The sequence below is a fragment of the Esox lucius genome, chromosome 6, assembly GCF_011004845.1.
Source record: "Esox lucius isolate fEsoLuc1 chromosome 6, fEsoLuc1.pri, whole genome shotgun sequence".
NCBI lineage: Eukaryota > Metazoa > Chordata > Actinopteri > Esociformes > Esocidae > Esox > Esox lucius.
The window spans coordinates 777,913-790,600 of NC_047574.1; the positions used below are offsets into that span (position 1 = coordinate 777,913).

The following is a 12,688-nucleotide window of genomic DNA, read 5'->3' on the forward strand; positions in this document are numbered from 1 at the left end:
TAATTCATTCTACTGATAACATTATGCTAGATGTACACTGCTGAAAGGACAGTGTCAACCGAAAACAGCAGAGGGAGCGATTAACATTTAGACAAGAATCATATGTCTTGTGCTGTTAAAAAACACTGATAAACAGTGTCATATATAGCAAGAGAAAATTGGAAAGAAGAAAAATCGACAATTTGCCATCTTGTTTATGTGGCTTAAACGTTTTTAACCTCTTAGTGCATGATCATTATAAAAGAGGCTGGCTTACTATAACGTAGCTTCTGAAGGTTGTGGCTAGGGAAGTTTTTGTCTATCCTGAACAAATCCTAAGGCATAATTTGCTTTGACTGCAGCCACTACGCTGTTTTACAAAGGGTAGTCTGACAGTCACTCACTCACTAAAGAGACATTCGCTATTCTTGGCTGGCTCCACTTAACGCGGTCCAGCAAAAATAAATAGTAATAACTTGGATGTAATGTTTTGATGTTATATTTAGCTAGAACAAATGCTATCATCAATCATGTTCTTCATCATGTTCTTGTTAATAATGTGTGATCAAGCCTTTTTTTCTACCAGCGGTTGCTACAAAATGCTAATACAGATACCCAGCTTAAAACCCCACAAAAAGCAGGCACCAGCAAGAAAGTAAAGTACAATGGCTAGTGAAATCTTACTAGTCTACTAAATACTTAATTTGCCTGCAATAGTTTATTTTCAAATTCTTCAACAGATACAATTTTAGCTAGCTTAATACATTTGCTCACATTGCTAAAGCTACATTGATACTGAACAGTGATCAATCTAGTGAATTCATCGATATTAATAAAACAAATTGCTGTGGTCTTTTAATTGAAATGTTAAAGGTCAGCGTTGAAATGTCACCCCTCAGAAATAACATTTGCAATTCAAGTCTCTCTTCCCTCTTAGTTATTATTGTGCCATAAAGGTCAGTAGAGAACCACTAGAGTGATTTAAAATGACTTCTATAAAGCCTGGGGCTGACATGATTCATCTCTTGCCCTGTACATATTCTGATTATATACATATTCTGCTTATGTTGCATTGACTAGATTTCCTGGTCCCACTCTCAGAGTTGTACTAGTCTTTGTGGGCCTGAGGGCCACAGCACAGGGAGATAAACCATTCAGGTGACAGGATTTGTTTTTTGATTGACCTGCACTGCCTACCGGATATCTTTTTTGGAATGTAGGTGTCCGGGGTGGGAGGGGCCAGCAGAGTGGGAGGGGTCAGCAGGATGGGAAGGGTCCGCAGTGTGGGAGGGGCCAGCAGGGCGGGAGGGCTCAGCAGTGATCTGCTCAATTCCTTGTCCTTGATGTAGCACTTCGATGGAGGGCAGGTGGCAGCAAGGGAATAATAATTCAATTTTACATTTTTGTCATTTAGCAGATCTTATCCAGAGAGACTTTCAATTTCAGATGGTTTGCATTTTACATTTGCAGCTGGCAGATTCAGACCCAAACCAGACAGTGACGGACCGTGTGAGGTTGGACTCTAACATTCATTTATCAATGTTTTCTTAGGGTTAGAGTTAGTTACGGTGTCAGTGAGAAATATGTAAGTAAGGATAACAACAAAATGAAAATTTAATTGGAATATTAACAATCAAGTTAGAATATTTATCAGGAGCCCAAAATCTACAGCTATCCAAATGACTGCCCATAAAGTGTGTGGCTTTCAGAATGAGGTGTGTTTAATCTCTGCCTTTTCTGCAGTGAGTTCCTCCTTGGTGACATCAGATCTGTAAGACGGAGTAAGAGAGGAATACTAGTCAGTACTTTTTTAAAGGTTCATGTGCCACACAGAATCCATCACTCAATGGGTCCAAACTCCAGCGGTTGAAGAATAGTTTAGACAGTTATTTTGGGGAAATGTACTGTAGGAGTGTGCTCCATTGGAATGGAATTTCAGTAATAAAAACATGTTGATAGATAGGACACATTTACTTATGCAGTGTTATAGTTTCATCATTAGGCTACAAAGGCAAAAAATTATGCTATTTGAGGAAATGTGTTCACTATAAACATTTGATGAACAGCGCCCCAAGAATTACAATTATTCTGACATGCTAATATACAATAATAATAAATGATACAATATAACAGAAGTAGACATATCGTCCTCTTATAAGAACACTTTAATATTACTATACCTTCTGCTATTTCTTTTAAACAGTGAGTAAGCTGTGGTTACAACAAATACCACAGCCAGGAAGCCAGCGACAGATGCCAGTCCAATGAAGACATCTTTCTTGATATCCCTGTCTGGAAGATAGTCACAGATATGACAGGCTCTCACAGTACACTGTCAGAAGGAGCTTGAAGGGGTTGAATGCAGACTGAATATCACAGAGGGTACCAGAGAGGTTATCAGAGGGGGCAACAGAAGGGTTATCAGAGGGGGTATCAGAAGGGTTATCAGAGGGGGTAACAGAAGGGTTATCAGAGGGGGTTTACAGAAGAGTTATCAGAGGGGGTATCAGAGTGGGTTTTTGAGGGGTTATCAGAAAGGTTATCAGAGGGGGTAACAGAAGGGTTATTAGAGGGGGTATCAGATTGGGTTTTTGAGGGGGTATCAGACGTATTATCAGAGGGGGTATCAGACGTATTATCAGAGGGGGTAACAGAAGTATTATCAGAGGAGATAACAGAGTGCTTATCAGAGGGGGCAACAGAAGGGTTATCAGAGGGGGTAACATAAGGGTTATCAGAGGGGGTAACAGAAGGGTTATCAGAGGGGGCAACAGAAGGGTTATCAGAGGGGGTAACAGAAGGGTTATCAGAGGGGGTTTTTGAGGGGGTATCAGTGGACGTTCAGTATCAACACATCTGCAGGCATTACATAATTCTGAAGTGATTCTTATCCATGGAAATGTACATTATTGAGTGAATACATTTTCATAATTGTTTTGTAACCTGAATTGAACCCACAACTCTGTTCCACTGAGCCACACGTGACCCCAAGCAGACACACACACACACACACAATAAAACTTTAAACTTTTGTAATTTAAGAGACAAATTTAATTTGCCTGCATGACTAGATATCGTATACATCTGTGCGCTGATATGGGAAAATCACATGCCTATCATCCTGTAAGATTACAATCTCCAATCAAGGCATAAAACAAGATAGAGATCTTATGGTTTCTGCAATATTTATTATCAGAATCTGTTATCATATGTTTATCAGCTAACTCTGAATGGGTTCAAGGTACGGTTTGGAAATAGCATTGGCCAGATTGCTATCATGAGAAGCCATTAGGGCAGATAAACTGTGTGTCTGTTGCTCTTTTGTGTTCAAAACACATTTCTCTATAAAAGCAAAGAATCATCTATGAGTGATGCAATTAATATCATTTCTGTGGATTAAATAGTATTCTTGGCATGTGGAAATCAGAACCCTTCCTATCGGACCTTTAGCCTATATCCTATCTTTGTAGAAGCAGAAAAGCAGATGTACATTTGCTGGAGAGGATATAAATCTGCCTCCTGACCTTACCCACATATCTGAACGTGAGGTGCCAACCAGAAACATGGGTCCCATTTTTAGTCTTTGGTATGACTCAGTATAGGATCAAGCAACAGGGTTTTTAGAAAATATATATCGTTTATGATAATGTCCTTGGGCAAGTGAACCCCTCAACAGTCTAGTGTTTTGTGGTTGAATATTGATGGATGTACTGTTCTGAAATCCAAACCAAAACATAAACAACTGATCAGAGGGCTGGTTTCCCAGATGGATTACGCCTAGTCTAGGACTAAAAAATCAAGTTCAATAGAAAACCCCATTGAGTTTGTTTTTTTAGTCCTAGATTAGGCTTAATCTGTGTCTGCGAAACCGTTCCAGAAGGTTTAATGACATGTGGATTAGAATAGGATTCTCTGTGATGAAGCCTCAACAGATAATGGGTAATGGGAAAAGTATAAAAATCTGTAATGGAATGTGGTTTGTCTGGTTCTGCTCATTGTCAATACATTACAAACTAAATGGCTTACCGTCAGAAGATCCAAGATCCTCAATGGGTTCCAACATCTGGCGGGTGACCTCCAGGGACCCATCATTGACCTCCGGTGTGATCCCCAGAAGGTGGCACATCAGTGGGTAAACGTGGACTGTCTCGAAGGGTCCCACAACTAGGTTCTTCTTGAAATCTGGCCCCACGGCTCTGAAGAAGGGCTTCATGTCCATTTCCTGGTTGTCATAGCCATGCTCTCCATTGTGGAACTGCACTGGGAACAACTGTAGAGACAATCATTGTTTTAGACCAAACTGAAGAAGGGATTTCTGGTTCAAGTGCCTTAGTTTAAATGCAGTCAAGACACTATGAACAGGTCGATGTCCGATCACATCAGATACTGCTCTCCTGTCTATGGAGCAGGCCATGCCAAACTGACCGGACAGTGTTCACTAACCCCATTGATGACGTATCCTTGGTCAGCGATGAGGATCAGGGGCAGGAGGCGAGGATGTGAGCTGTAATGAAGTCTACCAGGCATGTTCTCCTTTTTATACACATGCAGGTGAGGGTGACTTCCTCTCAGGGTCTGGTACACCTTCTCCAGCATGCCCTCTCTGGGGAGAAGCATTCCTGTTGGCCCGTAATCAAGCAGTTGGAATTTTATATCCCTGAAGTCAAATCCCGGAATCTTGGATAGGATAATCTCATCAACGGTGCCATTCCGGAGAACTGTGGTCATTCCGTGATCGGCTGTGATGATTATGTTAAGCCGTTCAGAGAGGCCGTGATTTCGGGCCGTATCCCGAATGTAACCCACGGTCCGGTCCACCTGTCGCACAATCTCCCGGCGCTCCGGGGAATCTGGTCCATACTTGTGCCCAGTGCCGTCCGGTTCACCGAAGTACAAAGACACAAAGTCCAGGTCCTTGTCAGAAAACCACTGTCCAATGACCATATCAATGTTGATTCTCCAATCTGTCTCATTGTTGTACTCATAGAAGCGAGGTTCCACCTCACTGACCTTTACCCTCTCACCTTTGTAGGTGGCGGCCGTGCCGGGGAAGTGTAGGGAGCCCGCCTTCAGGCCCTGCGTGGGAGAGGAAGGGTTTAACAGGATAAAGGAGTTACATCTTATCACTGCTTTGAATCCTCAAAATAAAGCAAGTATGTTATTTTGTGACCTTGAACAAAGCACTAAACTCTACATGCTCCTTTTAGTTGCTCAGGAGGTGTGTGTAAAAAGGGTGCATTATGCTAATAGCTTCAGCCCTCAAAAGGGCAAGGAAGAAAATAAGAAAGGTGTGTGTGTTTGCAGTGGATGCAGCGTAATGTGTGTGGATGAATATATACCAGTATATCTGCCCTTGGCTAATCACAAAGGGACATGGAATTATTCTAACATCTAATACATGTCACGCCTATAGGCCTTTGTGTTTCACCTACTTGTCGCTGAGCTGTTATCCAGATGGGAAGACTACCATTGTCCCAGTAGGAATCCACAAATTGGGTCATGTAGTACTGCTTCTTCTCCTGGGTCGTGGTGTTGAACCAAATGTTGTGGATCACTCCATGGTTCTCTATGTATCTACCTGGAGAGGAGATGTGGATCACTCCATGGTTCTCTATGTATTTACATGAGGAGATGTGGATCACTCCATGGTTCTCTATGTATCTACATGAGGAGATGTGGATCACTCCATGGTTCTCTATGTATCTACATGAGGAGATGTGGATCACTCCATGGTTCTCTATGTATCTACATGAGGAGATGTGGATCACTCCATGGTTCTCTATGTATCTACATGAGGAGATGTGGATCACTCCATGGTTCTCTATGTATCTACATGAGGAGTTGTGGATCACTCCATGGTTCTCTATGTATCTACATGAGGAGATGTGGATCACTCCATGGTTCTCTATGTATCTACATGAGGAGATGTGGATCACTCCATGGTTCTCTATGTATCTACATGAGGAGATGTGGATCACTCCATGATTCTCTATGTATCTACATGAGGAGATGTGGATCACTCCATGGTTCTCTATGTATCTACATGAGGAGGAGATGTGGATCACTCCATGGTTCTCTATGTATCTACATGAGGAGATGTGGATCACTCCATGGTTCTCTATGTATCTACATGAGGAGATGTGGATCACTCCATGGTTCTCTATGTATCTACATGAGGAGATGTGAATCACTCCATGGTTCTCTATGTATCTACATGAGGAGATGTGGATCACTCCATGGTTCTCTATGTATCTACATGAGGAGGAGATGCAACAGGCAGGGGAGCCAATCCATGGTTAGACTGCGGATGGTGTAAATCAGTGTTTCTCAACCCTGCTCCTGGGCGCCCCACTGCCCTGCATGTTTTAGATCTGTTTCTGATCTGTCACACCTGATTCAAATGATCAGCTCATTATCAAGTCCTTCATGAGCTACATCAAGTATGTTAGGGCAGGGAGAGACCTAAAACATGCAGGGCAGGGGGGCGTCCAGAAGCAGGGTTGAGAAACGCTGGTGTAGATAGTCCTTCATTGTCCTGTTGGCCGATGATCAGCAACACAACGGACATTCATTCAAACCTTTTAGAGCAATTTGCACAATGAAGTCTGTCAAAGGTCAAAGCATCAGCACTACAGGCTTTTGTTGGAATGTCTGAATGGTGACACACTTTTATGCTGTAAATGATTTAAATAGTAATGGATGGCTGTGAATTTTGCAACTCGAGTGCTGAGAGACTAGGCTGTTAACATTACACACTGCACATTTACATTTGGGTTGGAGATGGGAGTAGATCACAAGCAAGATCATTTTACCAAAGACCTTCATGTGAAAAACAAGCATGAAGATTTGTCCTGACTTGGAATAAACCAAACCTACCTACATCTAACAAGCACAAATACTGCCAACCTGGAAAAGATGTTTATATTTAATGCATTAGAATAGACTGAGCACTGGCTACTAAGCTAATAGCGTAGTACCATAACATACCATCACATACCATCACCCTATAATAGCGTAATACCATAACGTACCATCACCCTATAATAGCGTAATACCATAACATACCATCACCCTATAATAGCGTAATACCATAACGTACCATCACCCTATAATAGCGTAATACCATAACGTACCATCACCCTAGACTGTCGCACCCCTTACTCCTGGGACCCCCAAAGCACTATAAAGCACTGAAAAGAATCATCACGTCCCAACAGCTACATAAGTCCTGACTGGTCATTCAAAGCACACAGAAAATCCATTACAGAAAGGGACACGGTTACTGCAATTCCATCACTAACCACCAAGCAATGCATGACAACCTGGAATTACATAGACTCACCCACACTCATGAACAAACATATAGACATAGCATGGATGGACGCCATACGCTGCCACCCCACCCGGAGGTTTATGCATATCAGGGGTGTAGCCAGGACAGGGGTGTAGCCAGAAAAGATCAATGCCCACATGGCTGTAAAGAGACAGAAACAGAAGACCACATCCTTTGGCGGTGCAGGGTGACACAAGACATCTGGCTCATGATCTCTGTTTTCCTCACCAGGTTGACCGGCACGGCTGCGATGACCCTCCAGGGCATCCTCTACGGACCATCAGAGGGACTCCAATCACCCCCAGAGAGGAACGCAAGCAGACCATTTGGGACACAAAACGTAAAGGCTTTTCACAAACAAGACATTCTCCCCTTCATCATCGCAGGAATTCTACACCACCCTGGACACCGCCAGCAGCCACTGGAACATCAACACCCTCCATCACTGGCCTGCCCAACCCCAGCCCCGCCCCCATGCCCCCCACCTCAAACCCCCCCACAACCAGCCGAGCAGAGATCAACCCCAACTGTCACCATGCCCCCCGCCTCAAACCCCCCCACGACCAGCCGAGCAGAGATCGACTCCACCTGTCACCATGCCCCCCCACCTCAAACCCCCCACGACCAGCCGAGCAGAGATCAACCCCAACTGTCACCATGCCCCCCGCCTCAAACCCCCCCACAACCAGCCAAGCAGAGATCAACCCCAACTGTCACCATGCCCCCCGCCTCAAACCCCCCAACAACCAGTCAAGCAGAGATCAGGGGCCGTCACCTCGCACTCAACCCCTCCTACAGCAATGCAAAATACTGGACCTTTACTCCATCATGATTGTTCTGATACTCCACATGGACAGAAATCTTTAAGAACTCATAAAAATTCCTGTTTTCAATTCACAGCATTTTAGTCTGTTTTAGTTGTTGTTGGTTTCACTTTGCTTGCCCTTAGTCTTTGTGTGTATGAATGACCAAAAAACCACCATTACCTGCCAATCCACTGTAATTGAATGACTGACTGTATATACAGTGGGGATATCAAGTATTTGATACACTGCCAATTTTGCAGGTTTTCCTACTTACAAAGCATGTAGAGGTCTGTAATATTTTATCATAGGTACACTTCAACTGTGAGAGACAGAATCTAAAATAAAAATCCAGGAAATCACATTGTATGATTTTTAAATAATTAATTTGCAACTAATGAGTGGCTCCATAAGAAGCATCTCAAGGACCTGGAGTGGCCTAGTCAATCTCCAGATGTGAACCCAATAGAAAATCTTTGGAGGGAGCTGAAAGTCCCTATTGCCCAGCGACAGCCCCGAAACCTGAAGGATCTGGAGAAGGTCTGTATGGAGGAGTGGGCCAAAATCCCTGCTGCAGTGTGTGCAAACCTGGTCAAGAACTACAGGAAACGTATGATCTCTGTAATTGCAAACAAAGGTTTCAGTACCAAATATTAAGTTCTGTTTTTCTGATGTATCAAATACTTAAGTCATGCAATAAAATGCTAATTAATTACTTAAAAATCATATAATGTGAAGATCATACAAGTATTTGATACACTCACAGTTGAAGAGTATCTATGATAAAAATGTAAACCTGCTAAATCAGCAGTGTATCAGATACTTGTTCTCCCCTCTGTATGTACATGTAGTTTGTGTAAATGTAAATACTTAAAAAAATAAGACCAAATAAAATAGATTTTAATAAAGATTTCTTGGGGTGAGGAATATTGTGAGAAACAAATAATGTTTTAATGTCTGGCCTCACAGCTGGGCTTCCTTAACCTGTGTAAACCATATAATGTATATCGAAGAGCGGTTGTGAACAAGTTGATTTGTCCAGATGCATTCAGGATTTGGTAGAAAAATAATATAACCACTAGTTAACGCAAACTGGTGTTTTCAGGCAGTCAGCCAGTGATGTACAGTGGCAATACAATGGTATTCCTCATGTTCCGGTTTCAGATCCCATCGTAGTACTGAGACTGCACTCGTGAAGGTAACAAATGACCTTCTAATGGCCTCAGACAAAGGTTCTGCATCCATCCTGTTGCTTCTTGATTTTAGTGCTGCTTTTGACACTATTGATCACTCCCTTCTCTTAGAGAGACTGGAAACCCATATTGGGCTACATGGACATGTTCTAGCCTGGTTTAAATCTTATTTATCTGTAAGACATCAGTTCGTATGTGTGGATGGCATATCCTCTGACAAATCAAACCTATGTTTTGATGTTCCTCAAGGGCTCATTACTGTTCTCACTATAGATGCTGCTTCTGGGTGATGTAATCTGGAACCCCAATGTCAATTTTCACAGTTATTCTGATGAAACACAGTTATATATTTCAATGAAGCAAGGAGAAGCCCCAAAATGAGCTACTTTGGAAGAATGCGTTTCAGATATTAGGAAGTGGATAACAGAGAAGTTCTTGCTTTTAATCCCAAGAAAAACAGAAATTGTCATTTTAGGACCCAAGAAACAAAGAGCTTTGTTTGCCTCCCCCAGATAAAGCCACAGTGTTGTCGGACCCCCTTGTTTCATTCCCAAGGTCTTTCGCTGCTATATTATTGTGCTGGGGGAGTAGGGTCAGTTCTCCTTCTCCACTATAAATCCTTGTAGATCTAAGAATGCATTTTCTAAATTTTCTCTGTATCCTTCCGTTTTAAACTTAGGAGGACATGAGGTCCTGGCCCACACCTGAGGAGTACCAGGCTTGAAAGACCCGTTGCTGTCCCTGCCCAAAGTCCTTCCGGTTGTGTTGCAGATCAAGATGATCCCTGATGATTTCAGCTGCCACCGTGCTGTCACCTCCTGCTCCCCTGTGTTATCCCTGTCCTGTTCCGACTGGACTAAGTTTAAATGGACTCGGGACTCAGCCCACATGCATTTATTAATTGCTGATGTTAGTGTGACCCTGTCTGTGTGTGCATAACATAGACCTACCTGTCAGGAGGGTGAAGTGAGAAGGGCTGGTGATGGTGAGGTAGGGGGGGGTAACATAGGCAGCTTTGACCCCATCCTGCCCCATCCTGTCCAGGTGAGGTGTGTCCACATCTCTGTCATAGTCCCAACGGAACCCATCAAATGAGATCAACAACAGCTTGTTCCTGGAGCTTCTGGATGGGGACCCACTGTGTGGAGAATTCACCCCAGGGAAAGTGTCTCGATGTGGGGCTGCCAGACAGAGAGTCTGGGCCAGCTGGAAGAGGAAAACCAGGTTTAGCAGCAGCATGACTGGTGCTTCTTGATTACTGGCCTTGCAAGATCACAGTAATTTGTGATGCGTCCCACAGTGTTACACGCCAGAGCCTACCCCAAACTGTCTGGGCCGTTCCAACCTTTATTGGTCCCTACAACCTTCGATACCCTCGCCTCTCCCTAATTGCTGTACACACTAGACCCAGCACTCTGTGGAACACACACACACACACACACACAAATATACTATATACACATTCTGATACCCACTATATCTACTGCCATAAAGAGCAACCTCTAACACACAGATAAGACGCTGGTCCCTCTTTATCAGAGAGTAGATCAGCCTCTTATTATAGCCCATTCTTCTGTCTTCTATCTTATCTTCACATCGCCACTATCACCATACCACCATTATGAAGCTGAATTCACCTGAGATATGGCTAGTCTTTTGTCGTATATGTGTCTGTCTTGTTGTATGTGTGTGTCTGTGGTGCTGTGTCTGACTGTTCATGCTTATATCCTATTTTGAGTCTTTATAATCTTCTTTAGTGTATGAATAATTAATACATTTTACTAAATCCGGAATACTTTGCTATTAACCCCTAATGCCCACCAGGTGGTGCTGTTGAACTCTGGAATACAAAGTCCAGTCATTACAGGATTGCATTCATTCCTAATGCCTTCTTCTCCATCCTCCTGTTCAAACCGCACTGGATGATGAAGTCAGAAGTCCCCACCGTTTGGCCTTCCCATGAAATAGGAACTGAACTTTGTTCACGGCGCAATCCCAAATCGACGCCAAAACCCTTTATCACTAAGATGGAGATCTGAAATGATTTAGTAGATGTGGGTAAAAACTTAATTTGAAACACTAATTGGCTCTGGAGATGTTTCATGGTATTGCTTATATGTTAGACTATTAAAGCAGTCACAGATCTCGACAAGGGATCATCTTGGGATCTGGTGTCTGAATTCCACATCCATGATATCAACCGCTCTCTCTTACTCTCATCCCTTCGCTCACTGTGACAGTGTTAAAACAAGATTAACCCTGGTTATGCTTGACTTGGCAAACCTGTGGCATTATCATATATTTATGTATTGAACTGTAATGTGTATCCCAGGAGAGAGTGAATATGTTAAATATGATTTAAATGGTAATTATATAATGTGACTCTGTCATTCCCACCCTACATGTGTAAACCGATGTGAGCCAAAGTTTATTTCAGGATTTAAAAGTTGAGTTGTTGGGCATTTATGGATTTGCTGTGTCATCTTCTATGTATTCAAATCCCCTTTTTATGGTGTGTGTGTGTGTGTGTGTGTGTGTGAGAGAGAGATACAGGTTGAAAGGGTTTAGCTAAATCCTCTTGCTTTACTAGCTGGTAATCTGAATAGTCTCTATAAGTGTATATGACAATGCTGATGTAAGTCATTTTCCTAAAGAAAATTGGAATTTATTGCCTCTTCAATTTTAATTGTAAAGCTATTCACATTTAACCTGGCAGTCTCAAAGTTTGGTAAAGAAGATTAGTAAAGGAGAGGAAACGTAAAAAAGGGACAAGGGGAGAGGCAGCCAGTTAATACTGTTGGAATACAACCACATTATGTATATTCCATTTGTTAAGAGTATTGGGATGTAGCATTTAGGATTGCTTAGGTAGGAGTATTTAGATGCAGACACTGTCAAACAGATATCAGGTTCTTTGATTGGTTCTCTGCCACTCGTGGGTGGGGTCTACAGTCCGTGTTTAGAGAGACACTAAACAAAGAAGACAGTTTCATTTGTTACTTACTACTTATTACTTATTAATTGATCAGTTCAGATTATACAGCTTTTCTTCTGTTTTTGTATTCATTTATACTCATCCCAAATGACAAATAATGTGGATGAAAACATTGTGGAAGTTGTGAAGTTGAGGTTGGAAACCCAAATGAAAACCAGACCCCAAAATAAACATGTAAACAGCAGAATTTCTTCATTTTAGGGGCAAGGCCATTTGGCCTTCGGTGTCACAAAAATGTTTAGGGCACAAAGGCCACTGAGTGAAATAAGAGGAATTGGAGCTTACAAATAAACAACTTGACTTGCTGGTAAGAAAAAAAAAAAACATTATTCTCATGAAAACATTATTCACTTTTTTAATATCATACTTGAAATAATAACTAATT

General features: G+C 42.3%; 1 protein-coding gene across 1 annotated transcript; it reads right to left on the minus strand.

Annotated features, from left to right (window-relative positions):
- Nucleotides 1-678: 678 nt before the first annotated feature.
- LOC105027556 (ectonucleotide pyrophosphatase/phosphodiesterase family member 7) lies at nucleotides 679-10,658 on the minus strand. Its single transcript, XM_034292597.1, has 6 exons — nucleotides 10,259-10,658; nucleotides 5,412-5,557; nucleotides 4,423-5,055; nucleotides 4,006-4,249; nucleotides 2,160-2,271; nucleotides 679-1,748 (listed from the first exon to the last, which is right to left on the minus strand). The coding sequence occupies exons 1-6, from the start codon at nucleotides 10,545-10,547 to the stop codon at nucleotides 1,685-1,687; spliced, it is 1,488 nt and encodes a 495-aa protein (XP_034148488.1). The 5' UTR covers nucleotides 10,548-10,658; the 3' UTR covers nucleotides 679-1,684.
- Nucleotides 10,659-12,688: the final 2,030 nt, after the last annotated feature.

Coding starts and splice junctions, on each gene's coding strand:
- LOC105027556 (XM_034292597.1), bottom strand. CDS start 10,547: ATGCTGCTGCTAAACCTGGTTTTCCTCTTCCAGCTGGCCCAGACTCTC. Junction 4,250..4,422: donor AAGGATACGTCATCAATGGG/GTTAGTGAACAC, acceptor TTGTCTCTACAG/TTGTTCCCAGTGCAGTTCCA. Junction 2,272..4,005: donor GGATCTTGGATCTTCTGACG/GTAAGCCATTTA, acceptor ACTATCTTCCAG/ACAGGGATATCAAGAAAGAT.